Raw genomic sequence first — 20,493 nt, 5'->3', positions numbered from 1 at the left:
GGGCTCTGGGGGCAGACAGAAGAGCAGGGTCGTGTGAAGACGGCAAGGGTCCACTTTGGGGGTCCAGACACCCCCCTTCATCGGCGGCTCTCACCCTGTGACTGTGGCGGGGGCAAGTACCTGCTTCAGTTTCCCTGATGGTAAAAATGGGGATCCGCACCCCTAACTGGAAAGTCTGGGAGGGCTCCTGGGTCATGTGAGCTCCTGGGTCATGTGCCGGTGACTAGTCCCCAGAAAAGGAGTGTGGGCTGGGGAGTTACCCACTCTGAAGCCAGACTGGGTTCAATTTCTTCGTAGCTGTGTGTCCTTGGGCAAGTCTCTCAACTTCTCTGGGCTTGTTTCCACCACTCTAAAAGGGCGAGCGGGGGGTGATCTATTGATTCAGCAAACATACTGAGGCCAACTACGTGCCAGGCACTGTCCTAGACGCTGGACGGCAATGAAATCCCTGCCTCTAAGGGTTGTGCTGAGGGTTGAGATTCATGTCCCAAGTTGAGCTCCGCTAAACAAAGAGTACTCAGCAAACAGCTCAACAGTCACTACTAACACTGCTTTGCAAAGACTTGAGGGTCAACTAGAGTGCAGCACCCCTTCTGCCACTCGCTGACGGAGAGGCTTGGAGCAAGGGACCCTGGAGCACTAAGCCTCAGTTTCCCATCGGTATACTGCAGGGGATACTTCGGAGGAAGGCTGGGTGAGGGGAAAATGCTGGGTACACGTGAGGTCCCCCAACACCGGCCAGCTGGACTAGAACCAGCAGGCTGCCCCCCTCCACTCGCTGCCCGTTGCCCATCCTGTCCCCCTACCCCTGCAGGAACACATACAGCCCCCGAGGGGTCCAGTCGGGGTTGGAGTTTATTTCTGCCAGAGTCTGGAGTCTGGGAGGGTATGGGGGCCTCCTCCGACTCCCATGGGAAACTCCACATGAACTGTGACCACACAAGGGCAACCAGAAGGGAGCGTGGGGGGAGGGGAGTGAGTGAGGTCCCCTTGTCTTGCCCCTCTGCAAGGGTCAAAGGCTGGTGGTGGCCTGGGGCTCAGGGTGCTATTGCTCAGAAGTTCTGGGGTCAGTGGCTAAGTGGAGAAAGACACGGAGAGAGGGGGAAAGAGGGAGCCGGAGGGGGAAGGGGGAGACTTAAGGGGGAGGGGGAGGGGGCGTGGGACACCCTGGCTGAGGAGGGCAGGGGAGCCATGCCCCCTTCCTAATACAGATCATTCATAACTGAAGGAAGGATCTGGAGCTGGATGGGACCCCAGCTTGCCAACCACACCCGGATTTCTCCCAAGCGAGAGCACCCCAGTCCTTTTCTCCCTGCTTGCCCACTCCTCTGTGTTTAGGGGTTCACGGGAAGTCTCAGGTGACCCCCTGCCCCCCACCCCGTGGGGTTGATAAGTGCTGTCATGCCAGAGGGTGGCACCATTTCCAAAGTGCAAGAAGCCAGAGGGTTGTTCGTGGGACAGGCACCAAGGGGGCCAGGGAGGGAGGGCCCAGTGGCTGCAGGCAGGGTAGGGTCACTGTGGTGGGGCCACAGGGGACCCTTCGGGCTCCGCGGGCAGTGGCCCAGACCCCGGCTCCGCCTCCTCCGCCGCTGCCTCCTCGTCGGACACCACGCCCTCCTCCAGTCGGAAGACCTGGCGCACTGAGCGAGTGGTGAAGGTGAGGGGGCCGCGTCTGCGGGGAGGAGAGACCAGGGGGCAGAGAGAAAAGTGAGAGATAGGGAGATATCGAGAGACAGAATAAAATGGGGAGGGGGGCACAGAGAGATGAGGGGACAGCGAGATCCTGGGGTTTATGGAGCGAGGGTGCGCATGTGCGGGGTGGTGGCCTTACCGAAGCCGGTTCCTCAGCGTGTTCAACTCCCGGTTCATGGACTCGGAGGCCTCTGTGACATCCTCCAGCTCGTGTTGCAGCCTCCGGCGGACCGTCTGAGCCCGGGACGCCTCCTCCTCGGCCTCCTCCAGCTGCCGCTTCAGCTGCTTCACTCGAAGGTTCCCCTTCTCCAGCTTGGTGTGAGCAGGGGGGCCGGGTCATTTCTCTGGGTGCTACCCTCACCCAGAGCTCCCCACAGCTCATCCCTCCTACATCCTGACTCTGTCCTGTGCCCTGCCATCTATTCATGCTTTGTTCTTTTCTCCTAGATCCTCTCACCAGCCTCCACCTCAGATTCAAATGTGAGGTCATCCCCCACTCGGCCTCAGAGGGATCTTTCTATGCTCAGGGCTGACCCTGCCCCTTCCCTGCTCAAAGTCCTCCGTGATTCCCCAGTACCCCTGGGACAAGGTCTCAGCCCCTCAGCCTGGCATTCCAGGCCCTGCAGGGTCTTCTTCCCATAAACACACTGATCAGACCATCTTCACTGAGACCCTCCCTAGACCCTGCCATCTCTCTCTCCATGGAGGGGACATACATAATCTGCCTCCTGCCAACTCCTCTGACCACATTTCTTATCATTCAACCCCCCAACCCCATTCTTCTCTCAAGCAATACTGGTCTGCTTTTTTGCTTGGAACTCACCAAGGTCATTTCCATACCCCAGGGTCTTTGCACCTGCTGTTCCCTCTTCCTGGCTCTTTCTCACCCTTCAGTATCAATTCAAATGTCACTTCTTTAGAGAGGGCTTGCTGACACCCCACCCCCAATCTAGGGGGGATTCCCCAGTCCTCTGTATCTCCCTCTCTCTTCATTCTCTTTTTTCTTCATAGCCCCTGTCACAATCTGTAATTATCTTTACCTGTTTATAGGTTTATGGTATCTTTCTTTTCCTATGTTGAAAATGTGAGCTCTTTGAGAGCACAGTCCTTCTCTGTGTCATTCACAGTCACATCTCCAATGCCCTGCACAGTGCCTGGCACATAGAGGGTGCTCAACAATTGTTTTGTGAGATGAATGCTGAATAAAACACAGCTGAGCTTTTAAGGACACAGCAACTAGACTCAGTCACATTTGAGCCTGGGGTGGAAGCTGGCAAGAGGATCTGATCCAGGCTCTCTCTGTTGACTGTGTGACTCTGGGGAAAATTATATCCCCTTTTAAAGTTTCCATTTTCTTGCCTGTGAAATGGAGCTGATGAGAGAACATAAGCATGTATTTTTTAAAAAGCAGGTAGCATAGTACTTGGGACACAGTAACTACTCAATAAATAATGAAGAAAACAGACTCTGCAGCCAGAGTGCTGGAGTGTGAACTCTGGCTCTATTTCTTACTAAATAAATAATTGTGAGCAAGTTAATTCACCTTTCTGTCTCAGTTTTCTCACCAAAATTAGAGGGAAAATAATAGTTTAACCTACCTCATAGAGTTTGGATAAGAATCAAGTGTATTATATGTTATGTCTTTAGCATAGTGCCTGGCTCGTAGAAAGCAGTCAGTAAACAGCAGGTGTTGTTATTTTAGCTGTGGCCTAGCCTCTGGGTAGGGTTTAACTTCTTCCCTCTCCCTGGCTGTCTAAGGTCCCCACCAGGGCCTTTCCTGGATTCCAGAATTTATGGATCACAAAGTCACTGATTCCAGCTCTCTGCTGATGCACCAAGCCCCAGGATGGTGTCTGCACTCAGTTCCAGTCCAGCACCCACACGTTCTCTTGTGATGGGAACTCACTGCCTCCAGAGATGGCATGTGCTACTTCTCTGTCAGTGGTCCCCCCACCACTCCCACTGCACCTCAATGACATCAGCTGCTCACCTGGTCCCGGAGCTGGTCAGCCACCCTCCGCTCCTCCTCCACCTGGAGCACCACCTCTTTAAGCCTCTTCTCAGCCCTGCGCACCAGCTTGCCAGAGAGGATGCGCTCCCTATGGAGAGGTATGAATGGGAGAATCAGGAGAGCTGCTCACCTGGGGCTCAGTCCCCCAAGCCTCATCCAGTGGCTACCTGTTCTCAGAGTGGCCTCTGCCCTCTTTTCCACCCACAACTGGCTCCCACAGTCTACTCAGGCCAGACACTGGCACCCAGGCTCCCACCAGGGAATCTAGGAACTTAGCTTCTAGTAAGATGCCTGAAGGTCCTAAAAGTGTCTCCGTGTCTATACCAGTTTTCCATATCCCACTCAGTCTCTCATATTCAACTGTATTCCCCCACCACCCCGCCCCCAGTCTTCCTCCTCTCAGGGGACTGACCCACTGACCACCAGTCCCTAAGTCAGACCACCAGGCATTGTCCTCACCCCTTCTCTCTCCTTTGCCCCACCCCCAGCCTGTTAGTAACCAAACCCTGTCCCATTGCCCCCTGGACTCTCTGTCTTGTCCCCTCCTCAGCCTCACAGCCCTAGCCCTCAGTTCAGGACTCATCATCTCCCACCTGGCCTTCCCTCTACCTGGCCTGGAATTCTCTCTCAATTTCTTTCTCTAGCTTTCTGTGTTTGTGGAACAGTCTGGAAGCCCAAAGCTCCATCTCCAACCATCTGTTATCTTCTCCCCTTCTCACTCACACACTTTCCCTGGACAAGCTCAGCTGTGCCCCAGGTTTCTACAACCATCAACAGCCTGGTGTCTGCTAAATCTGTCTCCTGAGCTCCAGCCTGGTTCAGCCCCCAGCATCAGCTATCCCCAGACCCTGCACACCCTGCATTGGGCTCAATGCCTTCTCCCAAACCTGCTCCTCCTCCTAATCCCCCATGATCCACCTAGATATGCAGGTCAGACACCTGAGGCCATCCTTACCTCCTCTCTCCCCTCCAATCCTTTCCCTCCCGTCTCCTTAATTTCCCCCATCCCCACGGTCCCTGCTCATCCACACCTGGGTGAAGTCCATGTGATGGGGCCCCTAGCAATGGGCAGTGCTTGGCAGCCATGACTGGACATTCCCTTAAATCTGAGCCAGCCACATGACTTGCTTTTTTTTTTTTTGGCCGTGCCATGTGTGGCATGCAGGATCTTAGTTCCCAGAACAGGGATCAAACCCATGCCCCCTGCAGTGGAGGTGCGGAGGAGCCCTAACCACTGGACCACCGGGGGATTCCCTACATGACTTGCTTTAGTAACAGGATGTGACAGAAGTGACATTGTACCAGTTCCAAATCTAGACCCCAAGAAGCCCTCACTCTTGGAACCTTCACTTTGTCATGTGAACAATCCTGGGCCAGCCTGGAGCAGAGACAAGTTAGCCTTGTTGTCCCAGGCCAGGATGGAGACGTACGAGAGCCCAGCCAAGATCAGCAAATCCATCTAGCTGACTTTCAGCTGAGCAAAGATGCATGAGTGAGTCCCACCAAGCTCAGATCAGCAGAACCTACCAGCCATCCCAAAGACTCATGAGCAATAATAAAAAATTTTTGTTTTAAGCCACTTAAATTGTAAGGTGGTTTGTTATGCAGCTATAGCTAACTGCTACATTACTGTTTAAATTATAAAGTGGGAATGCAGTTACTTGCAGCACAAAGCATCCTAAATGACATAGGAAATCATCAACCATTAATATTATGATGCCTTTTGGATGTTTCTAAACCATGTGCTTGTAACACAGCTCCCCTTCATCTCATTGGCCAGAATGTGAGGACTGCCCTCCCGCTGTGCCCTCCTCTCCCACCTACCTGCTCTCCTGTTCCAGCTGCTCCTCAGCCTGGGCCAGCTTAGACTCGAGAGCAGCGATGATCATCTTCTGGCGGGCCCTGGCCCCAGCGTCTTCCTCACCCAGCCGTCCCCGGAGCTCCTGGACCTGCCGCTCCAACTGCTGCCGCCCACTCTCTGCCTTGGCTGAGAAGCTGCGCTCAGCTGACAACTCTGTGGCCAGTGATTCCACCTGCAGCAGTAGGAAAGGCAGGACTGTCATGGTGGAGTCTCAGAGGGAAGGTGGGAGGTAAATGCAGGCACCTCCCACAACTAAGTGAGTTGATGATTGTTAAATAAATAGCACAGAACCTGGTATATACTAAATACTCAACAAATGGTAGCATGTATTTTTCTCCAATTGGCTCATCAGCCAACAGCAGTGCCAGCCCTGGGTTTTAACCTTTTAGATAGGTTTTTGCTATTTTGATAAGGCCACAAGACTATCACAAACTTGTTTAAACGCTATAACTTCTACCTTTGACTGTGATTGAGTCTATTCCAAGGGTTATCACACTTTTGTTTGTACCAGGCTCATCTGGGGAGCTTGTTAAAAAATTGTGGACTGCAGGGTCCCCCCACTCCAGAGATTCTGATTCAGCAGGTCTGGAATGGGGTCCACGAATCCGCATTTTCAACAAGCATCTCAGGTGGTTTTGAAACAAATGATATGCAGGACGGTTTTGAGAAATGCTGGCTCAGGAGCTACTACACTGGGAATGTGTAAACATACCTCTAATAATAGTGCCTGTTTATTTATTCAGCTCGTACTCTGAGTGAGGTCCTATGCCGGGGACACCGAAATTAGTCAGATCCAGTCTGATTCATACTTTACTTCATTTCACCCTCAAAGGAAGACATCGATGTGGTGATTAGCATATGCTTTTTTTTTTTAAACCTTTTTTGGAAAATAAAACCGTGATATAGAAAAAGTAAAAAGCAGATCAAATATATGGCTTAATGGGTTTATAAAAGGCAGACACCATTGTCGCCCCTGCCCAGGTCAAGAAACAGAACTTTATGCACCTATCCTAATAACAACCTCTTCCTTTTCCCCCAAATAGTATGTCATCCTGACTTTGGGGGTGATCACTTCCTTGCTCTTTTTTCGAGGTTTATTACTCAAAGATGCATCCCTAGATCCTATAGTTGAATCCTGCCCATTAAAAAAAAAAAAAGAAACTTGTATGGACTTCCCTAGTGGTCAAGTGGTTAAGACTTCACCTTCCAATGCAGGGTGTGTGGGTTCGCTCCCTGGTCAGGGAGCTAAGACCCCACATGCCTCACAGCCAAAAAACCAAAATATAAAACATAAAGCAGAAGCAATATTGTAACAAATTCAATAAAGACTTTAAAAATGGTCCACATCAAAAAACTATTGAAGGGACTTCCCTGGTGGTCCAGTGGTAAAGAATCCGCCTTCCAATGCAGGGGACATGGGTTCGATCCCTCGTTGGGGAACTAAGATCTCACATGCCGCAGGGCAATTAAGCCCATGCACCACAACTACTGAGCTCGAGTGCCTCAACTAGAGAGCCTGCGTACCACAAACTACAGAGCCCACGCACCCTGGAGCCTGTGCACCACAACTAGAGAAGAGAAAACCCACATGCCGCAACTAGAGAGAAGCCCACACGCCACAACGGAAGATCCCACATGCCTCAACTAAGACCTGACGCAGCCAAATAAAAATAAAAATAAATAAAAATTTAAAAAATAAAAATAAAAAAATCTTAAAAAATATTTGTATATGACTTTTAAGTCTCTTTTAATCTACAGTTCCCTACTCCATCCCTTTTATTTCCTTACAATTTATCTGCTGAAGAATCTGGGCTGTCTGACCTACAAAGTTTCTCTGCATCTGTATTTTCCTGATTACACATTCACGGTCTAATTCAGCATGCTTCTCTGTTCGGTTTCCTTCAAATAGGCAGCTTGGTCCAGGGAATTAATTCTTTTTCTCTCTGAGTTTTCAAGGTAATGAAATGGTTCCATATCATTTTGTGAAGGTGGCTCTACCGTGTTGAACAGTCGTCCACCAAGAACTCATGCCCATCTAGAACCTCAGAATGTGACCTTATTTGGAAAGACAGCCTTTGGAGGTGTAATTTGTTAAATGAAGATGAGGTCATACTGGATTGGGGTGGGCCCAAAATCCAATATGACTGGTGTCTTTACAAGAAGAGAAGGAGGCACAGACACATAAAGTAGACACAGGGAAGGCCGTGTGAAGATAGAGGCAGAGATTAGGCTGATGCATCTACAAGCCAAGGATTGCTGGCAACCACCAGCAGCTGGAAGAGAGGCCTGGAACAGATGCTCCCTCAGAAGGAATCAATCTGATGACACCTTGATTTTGGACTTCTAGCCTCCAAACTGTGAGAGAATAAGTTACTGTTGCTTTAAGCCACCCAGTTTGTGGCAATTTGTTACAGTAGCCTCAGGAAATTAATACAGTGACTAATTAGTATTTTTAGAAATATCATTGTGAACTCGTGTATTTAAACAGATTTGATGGATTTAAAGCAGTGCGATTCTGACCCTTGTTGAAGCTCAAGTTGCTCCATTTGGGGCCAGTGGGAGCCTTTCCAGGTTGACTTCTAAGTGCTTTTGAGATAACCAGGGTGTGTTATGGACTGAATGTTTGTGTCCCCTCCAGATTCATACATTGAAGCCCTAATCCCCATGTGATGGTACCTGGAGATGATGCCTTTGGTAGGTAATTAGGATTAGATGAGAAATGTGAGGGTGGGGCACCTACGACGGCATTAGTGCCCTTGTAAGGAGATACCAGAGAGCTTGCTCTCTCTCTACCCCCACATGCACAAAAAGTCTAGGCCAGTGAGTGCACAATGAGATGATAGCTGCATACAAGCCAAGAGAAGAGGCCTCAGAATGAAACCTATCTTACTGGCACCATGATCTTGGACTTCACAGTCTCTAGAACTGTGAGAAATAAATTTCTCTTATTGAAGCTGCCCAGTTTATAGTATTTTGTTATAGCAGCCTGAGCAGACTAAGGCATGGTATGACAAGATGGTCCAGGCTACTCTGATTCATTTCCTGATTCAGATCTGGAATGAGCCATTTCTTTTGAAAAACAAAAAAAGCCCCATTTTCTTTTAGTGGGGGAAATGGTATTTCTAGAACACGATTTATATACTAGGGATGTTCATTGCTATTGGATTAGTTATTGTTTAGAGGCCTTTTCGGTGGACAGAGATAGGATGGATCTATATAAATCACCCCATAAGTTCATATGAATACATCCAAGTCAAATTTGGGACTACAGGGTTTTTGTGTGGTATTTTTTTGTTTTGTTTTGGCCATGCCACACAGCTGTGGGATCTTAATTCCTCAACCAGGGACTGAACTCGGGCCACAGCAGTGAAAGCCCGGAATCCTAACTACTAGGCCACCAGGGAACTCCCTATTTGTTTGTTTTTAACTTAGACTGTTCTCCATGACATCTATATCTTGGTTCTCATGTGCTGATGATCCTCAGATTATGAACACAGGTAGAGATGATAGAATTAGAATATTCCATCCTTAATCATTTACTTTATCCCACATTATACACATAATATTACTATTACCAATATAATTACTGAATACAGTAATAAATTTTTTTTTGCATATTTGCCCATTCTCTCCATTTAAAAAATAGTTGTGTTATAAATAACTGAGCATTTAGCCAATTATCCTTCATACTCCTTTTCAGCCTTCACTTAGTTGTAGAGCTACGGGCAAACTGTATGCTCGTTACTCTCTTGAGCTGATGTCTCTCTAGTGACCCTGATCATCTGAACCTGGATCTCCAGGGCAGTGGTTCTGACTCCTCATGCCTCAGAACCACTTGGAGAGCTTGTTAAAACACAGATTCCTGGGTTTCCCCACCTCCAGCATTCCTCATTCATTCGTTCCTCATTCGCTTGGTTGGGGCCCCAGAACTTGCATTTCCAACAAGTTTCCAGGTGAGGCTGATACTGCTGGTCTCGGGGCCACACTTTCAGGACTGCTGCTCTGCTAGATTCTTCAGGAAGGGCTCCTGGGAATAACAGTCCCTGAGTTCTTGCACGCTCACAACTTGTTTATGTCCTTTATACATGAAGGTAAGTCTTATATCTTATAGATAACCAACAAGGACCTACGGTATTGCACATGGAACTATACTCAATATCCTGTAGTGGAAAATAATCTTAAAAAGAATATATATGCATATATATAACTGAATCACTTTGCTGTACACCTGAAACTAACACATTGTAAATCAACTATATTAAAAAAAAAACACCAAATATCTGCACATAAAAAAAAAAGAAAAGAAAGTAAGTCTTGCTTGATACAAAATCCTTGGCTCACATTTTCTTTCTTTGAGTATCGTAACTATATCCCTCCATTTTCTCTCAGCATAAAGTCTAGCTGTTAAAAATCTGATGACAATCTAATTTTCTTTTTCTTATATATCACTTGTTCATTTTTTCCTGGATGGCTAAAGAATTTTTCCCCCTCTTAGTCCAAGAGTTTTTATTAGAATCTGTCATGGTATGAGTTAGTATGGGTCAAAATCTTCAGGTACACAGTGGCTACAAACTTTTCTGCTTCAGGAGTTTTCTTGCATTATGGTTTTTGGTTATTTGCTCTGACCCCTTGCTTTGATTTTCTTCTTTGGGGGCTCCTATCATCCATATGTTGGATCTTCTCTGCCTGTCTTCAATATTTGCCATTTTCTTATGAATTCCTTTTGTGTCTTTTAAAAGTTTTATTTTGGGGACTTTGCTGCTGCCGCAGTGGTTAAGAATCTGCCTGCTGGGCTTCCCTGGTGGCACAGTGGTTGAGAGTCCACCTGCCGATGCAGGGGATACGGGTTCGTGCCCCGGTCTGGGAAGATCCCACATGCCACGGAGCGGTTGGGCCCGTGAGCCATGGCCACTGAGCCTGCGCGTCCGGAGCCTGTGCTCCACAATGGGAGAGGCCACAACAGTGAGAGGCCCACGTACTGGAAAAAAAAAAAAAAAAAGTATCCGCCTGCCAATGCAGGGGACACAGGTTCGATCCCTGGTCCAGGAAGATCCCACATGCCGCAGAGCAACTAAGCCCGTGTGCCACAACTACTGAGCCCGCGCGCCACAGCTACTGAAGCCTGCGCACCTAGAGCCCGTGCTCCACAACAAGAGAAGCCACTGCAATGAGAAGCCCGCACACCACGACAAAGAGTAGCCCCCACTCGATGCAACTAGAGAAAGCCCGTGTGCAGCAGCGAAGACCCAATGCAGCCAAAAGTAAATAAATAAAATAAATAAACAGGAAATAGGTTTTAAAAAAAAGTTTTATTTTGATTTTTTTAAAAGGTTCTCCTTTTCACCAACAGCCAAAGATGTGGGCTGGGCTAAGTCACATCATTCTTTATATGACTGTAGTATCCTACGGGCTCTCCACTAGGCATGTACTGGCTTATTTATTTCATTTATAATGAGCACTCAGTACTGTTTTAGGTAAAAACTAAGAACTAAAACTAAGACAGAGGCCCTATGCTCAAGGTGCTTACACTCTGTTGGGAAGAGGGATCACAGACAAGTAAGTAAATATATAATAGAATGCCAGGCAGTGGTAAGTGATACGAAGAGATTAAAGCAGAGAGAATGGAGAGAAATTATGGGAGGGAGGGTGGCTGTTTCACACAGGGTGGTCAGGGAAGGCTGTTTTGAGGGAGTGAGATGTGTGATGGTTTGGGAGAAGGGCTTTCCAAGAGGAGGAAACAGCAAGTGCAAAGGCCCTGAGGTAGTAATAAACTAGGCATAGTCAAGGAATAGTGAGGAGGCTGGTGTGGCTGAAGCAGAGTGAACTAGGGGAAAAAGGGTTAGAGATAACTAAGGTCTGAATTAGCCAGGGTCTAGAGTGTGGGGCCTTGTTGGTGACTGAGATTTTACTCTGAGTGAGATGGGAGTGCATCATCATGGTGTATGACTGCTTCTCCTACTGGTCTAGGGGCTCCCCAAGGGCTGAGCTGGGTTCTTACTCTTCTCTGAGTCCCCAGCATGAGAGGTCTCAAAATGTATCTTTTAGGGGCTTCCCTGGTGGCGCAGTGGTTGAGAGTCTGCCTGCTAATGCAGGGGATGCAGGTTCGGGCCCTGCTCTGGGAGGATCCCACATGCCGCGGAGTGACTAGGCCCGTGAGCCACAACTACTGAGCCTGCGCGTCTGGAGCCTGTGCTCCGCAATAGGAGAGGCCACGATAGTGAGAGGCCCGCGCACCGCGATGAAGAGTGGCTCCGGCTTGCCACAACTAGAGAAAGCCCTCGCACAGAAACAAAGACCCAACACAGCAAAAATAAATAAATAAATAAATAAAACTCCTACCCCCCCCCCAAAAAAGAATAAAAAAAAAAAAAATGTATCTTTTAAAATGTATGAAATAATATAGATGTAGTTCGCTCTTTGGAAATCTCACCCCTCTATTGTCTGCTTGGCAAACTCTTAACTTCCTACAAGACCTCTTAAGGAATCACCTCTATCAGGAAGTCTTCCCTGATAACCCCCAGCCTCCAGGCTGGATAATGATCCAGTCTCCTCTACATTCTCACAGTGTCCTGTGCTTCCTCCATTTTCATTTGAATTTCTGTATTGGGATAGGCAGTTTCCTCCATCAGACTAGGATGTCCTTAAGGGCGGAGACCTGGAATGATCCATCTCTAGGTCCCTAGCACCACCCAGAATAGGATATGGACCTCCAGAAGCCTCATAAAATATTTATAAATAAATAAACAAATGAAATATGCTTTTGTCCGTCTGCCTAGCTCCTATGTATGCTTTAAAACCCAGCCAAATGCCCCTTCTTGCAAATCCCTCTCTCTTGCAGAGAGTTCTCTCCCTCTCACTCCTGGGCCCTGGATACTTATATTATCACACATGTCACTCTGTCATGTCATGGAGTAACTCCCTGTCTGTTTCCCCAGGGAACTCTGCAGGATAGAGACCCCACATAATTTATCCCTGAATCCAGCCTTTGAGAAGCTTCAGAAATACAAGTGAATGAATGCATCAATGTCTCCCCCCACCTTGAGAACTCCTATTCAACCTTCAAAACCCAACTCAAATATTCCCTTTTCCTATGTCTGTTGAATAAGAGAACTGAAGGTGTTCTGGTCCCAGGTCAGCAGGGACTCAGGCTGGCAGTGGGTGGCCCAGCTGTGCTCACCTGCAGAAGCAGCTTGCGGTAGCGGTCATTGAGCAGCTCTGCATTGCTCAGCTCCTCCTCCAGCTCCTCTTCCATTTGCCCCAGGCGCCCCTCCAGCTGACGCTTCTCATCCAGAATGGCAGCCCTAGGGAGAACGGGCACGGGGGCGGTGAGAGGGCAGGATGGCCAGAGGCGGGCGCCCTGCCCCACATTACCAGGGACCACTCACTTGCTAAGGCTGCCGTTGGCCACCTCGTCTGCCATTTCGTCCCGCTCCTGCTGGGCCTGCCGCCGGGCACGGTCTGAGGCGGCCAGTTCCTGTGATGGGCGAGAGAGGGGGTGGTCCGCTGTGGTGAGGGGAGGCTGTCTGGGCACTGGTCTCCCTGCCCCTCACACCTCAAGTCTCTTGGCCTTTTTTTCACTGCACTTGAACATGCTGCCCCTGGATAACCTTGGAATGAACTTCAGTCCACAGGCAGGTGTCTCCTAAATCCGTCTCCGGAGCCCCTGGTCCGTGTCCACCTCTTGCTGCCCCTCAAGGCCCCTCACCCTCGTGGCCTCCTCACTGAGCACACTATCTCCTTTCAAGCCAGTTCCTCCTCCAGTTTACCCCTGTCATCGGGCCCCCTGACCACCCGTAGCCCTGTCTGTCCTGCCCTTTTACTCTGCCCTGGTCCCTCCTCTGCGTCCCACAGCCCTGGCTCAGGCTTCATCCTCCCTCCCCAGCCTCCCTGCCTCCTTTCTCCCCCTAGTCCATGCCCCACACCGCCCCAGAGAGGACCTTGCGGCTGCGCCTCAGGACCCTCTCTGGGCTCCCAAGCTTCCCCCAGGCCCCGCCCACCCTCCCTTCCCCCACCGCCCCGCTCATCCTGGCATCACCTCCTGCAGCCGCAGCACTTCCGCCTCCAGCCCCTTGAGGCGCTTCTCACTCTCCCGGTTCTGGGCAAAGATCTCCTCCCGGGAGCTGCGCGACTCCTCCACCTCCCGCCACAGCTCCTTCATCTGGGCCTGGGAGGAACTGAGTGAGTGAGCGGACCCAGCCTGATCGTGACTCACGGGGACGCCCCCTACCCTCGCATCAGCCCTGTGGGGACTCCCCGTGAGCAAGCGGAGCCCTGCGGACCCGGGCTTCTGCACCCCGCCCCCAGCCGCTGGCTGTGTGACCTTGGGCCAGCCCCTTCCCATATCGGGGCCTCACCTCTTTAAAAAAGAAGCACATCAAAATTAAAGTAAGCCTAAAATGGGGATAATATTTGGGCTCTGCAGTAATAACAGGGATGGGGAACACCGATCACTTACCTTGGGCCAGGCTCTATTCTACAGACACACTGACTCCTTTAATCCTCACAACTCCAGCTGGTGGGGACTATTTTCCTCCCCAGTTTTACAGATGGAGAAACTGAAGCACAGCGAGATCAGCAACGTGCTCAGGGTGGTAAGTGGCAGAGCCAGGACCTGAACCCAGGCTGTCTGGCCCTGGAGTTCACCCTTTTAGCCACTTTGATACCTGGCCACGTTATTGATGATTGATTGGCCGCTCCAGGTGGCATGCGGAATCTTAGTTCGAAGACAAGGGATCGAACCCGCGCCCCCTGACGTGGAAGCGCAGAGTCGAAACCACTGGACAGCTAGGAAAGTCCCAAGCTACCTGGTCACATTATTAAGAGTGTGTAGGGATGCCGGTAAAAGGGTTTTTCTCCTCAACGGTGCTTAAAGTAAAGAAAAATAGGGCTTCCCTGGTGGCGCAGTGGTTGGGAGTCCGCCTGCCGATGCAGGGGACACAGGTTCGTGCCCCGGTCTGGGAGGATCCCACATGCCGCAGAGCGGCTGGGCCCGTGAGCCATGGCCGCTGAGGCTGCGCGTCCGGAGCCTGTGCTCCGCAACGGGAGAGGCCACAACAGTGAGAGGCCCGCATACCGCAAAAAAAAAAAAAAAAAAAAAAAAAGTTAAAAAGTAAATAAAGAAAAATAAAACACAAACGAAATGTCCATCGCCGTTAAAAAAAAATCCCCACTCTGTATCTTTACAATGGTGTAGCGAGTGACTGCGGATATAGTGAGGACAGCGGGCAGGCTTGGTAGTAGAAGGACAACTACCATCACTGTTACTAATATTATTATTATCTGCTTGATAATAATAGGTTTTCAGTGTAGGGGGTTTTGCTCAGTGATGACATGGTTTATAATTTTTACTTTTGGGGAGGAATCTTCATATACCAGTGCTGCCCAACAGAAATACATGGCAAGGGCATATGTTCTTTAATATTTTCTAGTAACTACATTAAAAAGGTAAAAGGAAATAGGTAAAACTAGTTTGAATACTATATTTTATGTAGCCTAATATATCCAAAATATTATTATTTTCATTTATAATCAATGTAAAAATTATTGAGATATTTTACTTTATGAAGTCTTCTGCATGTAGCATGTAACTTGGATTTTGGACCCACCCACCTTTTTTTTTGGCCTCACCAGGTAGCTTGTGGGATCTTAGTTCTCCAACCAGAGATGGAACCTGGGCCCGCAGCAGTGAGAGCAGAGTCCTAACTGCTGGACTGCCAGGGAATTCCCTTTTCTTTTTCCCCCTGCCACATTTTAGATGCCCAGTAGCCACATGGGGCTGGTACCCTCTGTATTGGACAGGCCAGGTCTATACTTAAAAAAAACAAAAATAGAGACTTCCCTGGTGGTGCAGTGATAAGAATCTGCCTGCCAATGCAGGGGACACGGGTTCGAGCCCTGGTCCGGGAAGATCCCACACGCTGAGGAGCAACTAAGCCCATGAGCCACAGCTACTGAGCCTGTGCTCTAGAGCCCGTGCTCCCCAACGAGAGAAGCCACCGCAATAAGAAGCCCACGTACCACAATGAAGAGCAGCCCCCACTTGCGGCAACTAGAGAAAGCCCGGGCGCAGCAACTAAGACCCAATGCAGCCAAATAAATAAATAAATTTGTATTTAAAAAATAGACTTTACTTTTTAGAGCAGTTTTAGGTTCCTAGCAGTTTTGGGCAGAAGGTACAGAGATTTCCCACACAGCCCCTACCCTCACACATGCACAGTCTCCCCATTAACATTCCCCACCAGAGTGGGACCTACCTTGATGGTAGGTATCAATGATGAACCTACCTTGACACATCATCATCCAAAAAAAATTCTTTTTAAACAACCATGTATAAGTTTCATAATGGGGTTGGGGGGGAACCCTAAGGTATTTCCACTTCAAAAATGAAATACAATGAGGAAATTGCACTTAAACATTATGCATTTTAAATAAAGGAAGTAAAAAACAGAAAAAGAACCCAATGAGCCTTTGGGGCATGGATGTTTATAAAGCTGTTGCCTACACTGGGTGCAGCTCCTGGGATCGAGAGGGCGGGGCCCCAGCTGGTTTTGGAGCCGGAGGGAGGTGGGGCCCTCCCTGGTCCGAAGCTTAAGCTCCACCCCTTACCTGCATCTTGCGAAGCTGCTTCACCGCCTCCTCCTTGCCCTGTCCGCTGGCCACGGTCTGGGCCTTCAGCTCCTCCAGCTCGGCCTCCAGCTTCTTGCGGGCGGCCATGGCCAGAGCACGCTGCTTGCGTTCCTCATCGCGTTCCACCTCTGCATCCCTCAGCTGGGACGGGGGAGGCCGGGAGGGGCGGGCTCAGGGGACGGGAGGCCCAGGCTCCCTCTACATGCTAGTGACGTAGATGTCTACCTTCCAGCCCTGGCCCAGGCCTCCAGCTCCGCTCCTCCTGCCCCTTGCCTCTCTCCACCACCGAACCCCAACATCCTCTCCAACCCCAGAGCCCCAGCTCAGGCCTCATCCTCCCGCCTTGACCCAGCTTCCTCTCTGCTCCCATCTTTCCTCGCCAGCCCATTCCCGATGGCTCCAGAAGGGTCCTTCTACAATCAGAGCTGACGCTGCCCCTCCCCTGCTCATGGCCTTCCTGCGGCTCCCCAGTGCCCCCAGGACAAAGTTTTGGATGAGCCCATGGCTGGATCAGTGGAGCCAGGCAAGATCACAAAAACACCCAGAGACGCCCCCGCCTCCCAGCCTTGGATCACGTCTTCATCTCTCTCTCGGGGCCTCCCAGCTCCAGTCTCCCCCGCTTCAGTCTGCTGCCCACATGGCCCCAGAGGGGTCTTTCTGACACTCAGAGCTGACCCGCCCCTCCCAGGCTCAGGACACATCACCTAGTGGAGAGCCTTGCCCACTGCAGACCATAGGAAATTCCTCCACTGAATGAATACTGAATGAATGGTGCAGAGAGGGAGAGAGAGAGAGCTGGAATGAATGAGGAAGCAGGTGAAGGAGTAAATGAATAGGGAGGAAGGTCGTGGATGAAGCGGGGTGCAGACTAGCTGGTCAGTGAATGAGCAGATGAGTGCCTGGGTAGGCTGTGGGTGTGGAGGGCTCGAGAGTGGGGTGACTGCGCTGGGGACAGGAGGTTGACTGGAAGTGGGTATTGGGTGCATGGAGGGGAAGTCAGATGCAGAAGTGCTGGTTGCTGGGGAGGCTGTGTATGGGTGGCTGGGTGGCTCAGTAGATGGGGTGGTAGCTGGGTGGAGGGTTTTGGCGGATAGAGGGTGTCTGAATGGGTCAACAGGATGTGCGTGTGGGTTCGTGGGTCATGATAGGTGAGTGGGTTGGGGAACAGGAGGCTGGCTGGCTAGCAGGAGGGACTTGGGTAGAAACACCGAGTAGCAGGTGGGTGGGTGGGTGAGACTTCCGGCCTCTCTTGCTGCCTGCAAGCACCAGGGCATCCCCCGCTGGACGGGCACCCTGCTTGTACCTGCTTGGCCAGCTGCCGCCGCCTCTCCTCACCAGCCTCGTCTCGGCCCTGTAGGTCCCGCTCGTGCTGCGCCTTGAGGGCCTGCACGGTCACTTCCAGGCGCAGCTTGGCATCCTCAGCCGCGGTCAGCTCATCCTCCAGCTCCGTCACTTGTGTTCGCAGGTCATTGGCTGCCTGTTCGGCCACCCGGCGGGCTCGCTCCAGCTCGTGCACCTGTAGGGGAGGGAGAGTGAGCACTGGGGCACCTGGGGCACCGAGGAGTGGGGAGGCCAGGACCCGAGATCTATCCTAGGCTAGAGGGGAGGGAAGCTTTGACAGACGAGAGGGAGGCAGCAAGCTGACGTGCCCATCCTAGTTCATTCATTCATTCACACGTTCAACATTTCCTGAGCACCTACTTACTATGTGTCTCATTCTGGATCATCCTAGAACATATTTTATTAATAACCTATGCACCGTAATTTTATTATCTGAAGCTCCTGATAATCCAATTCCAGGGTTTGTTAGGTCGGCTGACTCTCACTCATGGTGGATTATTTCCTCATAGGTTTTGTGATCTTTTTTTTTTTTTTCTGGGCCGGGACCTGCGCAGCTTACATGATCTTAGTTCCCCGACCGGGTATTGAACCGGGGCCCTGACAGTGAAAGCTCAGAGTCCTAACCACTGGACCCCCAGGGAATTCCTGGTCTTGTGATTGGTTTGTGAGCTCACTTCGTTGTGGTTTCATCTTCAGGAATCCCGTGGGGAAATGGGTTGAAGGCACGTAGCTCCAGAGTTAGCAGTGTTGGTTTCTGCCAGACTCCCCAGGATATTACGAACCCACTAGCGACTACTATTTTTTTTCTCAGCGTGGGGCTTTCCAGACCTTTCAGGGAGGTGTAAATGAAAACCCCAAATATCCTGTGAAAGCAGACCTGGGCTTATGAATTCTCAAAGACACGTTCTGCGTGTGTGCATGAACACGTACATCTGGTACGTGAATGTGGGGCTTTGACGCTGGCTCCCTTCACCCCCCGTGTGGGAGAGCACACACGTGTGTACGTGCGCCCCAGCGTCACGGGTGCGTGCTGTTGCCACCTGCGTGTCCCCAGACGGGTTGCTCACGCTCTTGCCGACGTCATCCTTGCTGCTGAGCAGCGCCTCCAGCTCGGCCCGCAGCGCCCGGTTCTGCCGCTCCAGCTCCTCCCGCGCCTCCTGCTCCTCCTCCAGCGCCCGCGTCAGGGACAGCGCCCGGGCCTCGCGCTCCCGGCCCTCCGCCTCGACCCGCTCGCGCTCCTCCACCGCCCGAAGGACGGCTGCCTTCTCCTCCGCCAGGAGCTTCCGGGGTGAGGGAGATGGGGTGGGGGAGACAGGTTAGCTGAAAGGAATGTACAGGGGGATGGGGAAGACAGAGCAGCCAAGGGCAGAGACAGACAGACAGACAGACAGAGGCAGAGACACAAGAGGGAGGTAGAGGGATTAAAGTCGCAACCATGTCCCAAAGCAGCCCAACTCTTCAATGGATCACACTGTTGGAGGGAATGTAAACTGGTGCGGCCACTATGGAGAACAGTATGGAGGGTCCTTAAAAAACTACAGAGTCACCATATGATCCTGCAATCCCACTCCTGGGCACGTATCCAGAGAAAACTACTATATGAAAAGATACATGCACCCCTATGTTCATAGCAGCACTGTTCACCACAGCCAAGACATGGAAGCAACCTAAATGTCCATCGACAGATGAAAGGATAAAGAAGAGGTGGTACATAGATACAATGGAATATTACTCAGCCATAAAAAAGAATGAAATAATGCCATCGGCAGCAACACGGATGGACCTAGAGATGATCGCACTAAGTGAAACAAGTCAGACAACGACAAATATCATATGATATTGTTTATATGCGGAATCTAAAAAAATGATACAAATGAACTTATTTACAAAACAGAAACAGGTCCACAGACACAGAAAACAAACTTACAGTTACTAAAGGTGAAAAGGGGGGAGGGATAAATTTGGAATTTGGGATTAACAGATACATATGCTGTTATGTATAAGATAGGTAACCAACAAGGACCTACTGTACAGCACAGGGAACTATACTCAATACCTTGTGATAACCTAAATGGAAAATTATCTGAAAAAGAATGTGTATATGTGCGTATATATATATATATATATATACACACACACACACATATACACACACACATACATATATATATACACACACACACATATACACACACACATACATATATATATACACACACACACATATACACACACACATACATATATATATACACACATATATCTAAATCACTTTGCTGTACACCTGAAACTAACACAACATTGTAAGTCAGCTATACCTCAATTTTTAAAAATTAAATGAAAGGAAATTTTGAGTTGAAAAAAAAAATCTCTTAAATGGATCAACTGATCAGCCCCTCATTCTAGATAAACGACTGAGGAAATGATGTCCCTTTCTTCCTCTTGGGGTAATGACAGGAAAACAATACATAAATTTTTAAAATGTACTTCAACCTTCACTGTTTTTTAAGACACAGCAATTGACAAACAATGAAACTTACAAGACATGCAAAAAAGGAAGAGAATGGGACTCTCAGTCAAGAGAAAAATCAGTCCATGGAAACAGACCCACAGATGACCTAGATACTGGGATTGTCACACAAGCACTTTGACTGTGTTAAGTAAGTTTCAGGACAAGATGGATACGATGGGTGAAGAGGCAGGGTTATTGCAGGAGGGATTTGAAACTGTAAAACAGAACCAAAGAAAAATGCCAGAACTTCAAAATACAATATCTGAAATAAAAAAGTCACTGGATGAAACTGAGAGCAGAATGGACACATATCAGAAGAATCAGTAAACTTGAAAACAGGTCAATAGAGATGATCTAAACAAAGAAAAAATATTGTATTACAACCTGTGAGACAGTATCAAGCAATCAAACATACATGTATTTGGAGTCCCAGAGGAAAGGTTAAAAAAA

At 49.6% G+C, this 20,493-nt stretch overlaps 1 protein-coding gene across 4 annotated transcripts in view; it reads right to left on the bottom strand.

Moving 5' to 3' along the window:
• Positions 1-837: 837 nt before the first annotated feature.
• MYH14 (myosin heavy chain 14) overlaps positions 838-20,493 on the bottom strand; it is a gene marked incomplete at its 5' end in the record, with an annotated part of 84,949 nt that continues 65,293 nt past the window's right edge. For all 4 annotated transcript variants that reach the window (XM_079723039.1, XM_079723041.1, XM_079723040.1 and 1 more), the window contains 10 exons: positions 838-1,672; positions 1,832-2,004; positions 3,683-3,791; positions 5,528-5,736; positions 12,742-12,865; positions 12,950-13,038; positions 13,600-13,728; positions 16,170-16,331; positions 17,494-17,706; positions 18,599-18,811. In XM_079723039.1, coding sequence (XP_079579165.1) covers positions 1,513-1,672; positions 1,832-2,004; positions 3,683-3,791; positions 5,528-5,736; positions 12,742-12,865; positions 12,950-13,038; positions 13,600-13,728; positions 16,170-16,331; positions 17,494-17,706; positions 18,599-18,811 — 1,581 coding nt within the window. In that variant the 3' untranslated portion in view covers positions 838-1,512. The remainder of the gene's footprint in view (positions 1,673-1,831; positions 2,005-3,682; positions 3,792-5,527; positions 5,737-12,741; positions 12,866-12,949; positions 13,039-13,599; positions 13,729-16,169; positions 16,332-17,493; positions 17,707-18,598; positions 18,812-20,493) is intronic.

The sequence above is a fragment of the Hyperoodon ampullatus genome (genome assembly GCF_949752795.1).
Source record: "Hyperoodon ampullatus genome assembly, chromosome: 18".
Classification (NCBI taxonomy): domain Eukaryota; kingdom Metazoa; phylum Chordata; class Mammalia; order Artiodactyla; family Ziphiidae; genus Hyperoodon; species Hyperoodon ampullatus.
The sequence above is the reverse complement of the archived record's forward strand: the minus strand, read 5'-3'. Positions and strand labels throughout refer to the sequence as shown.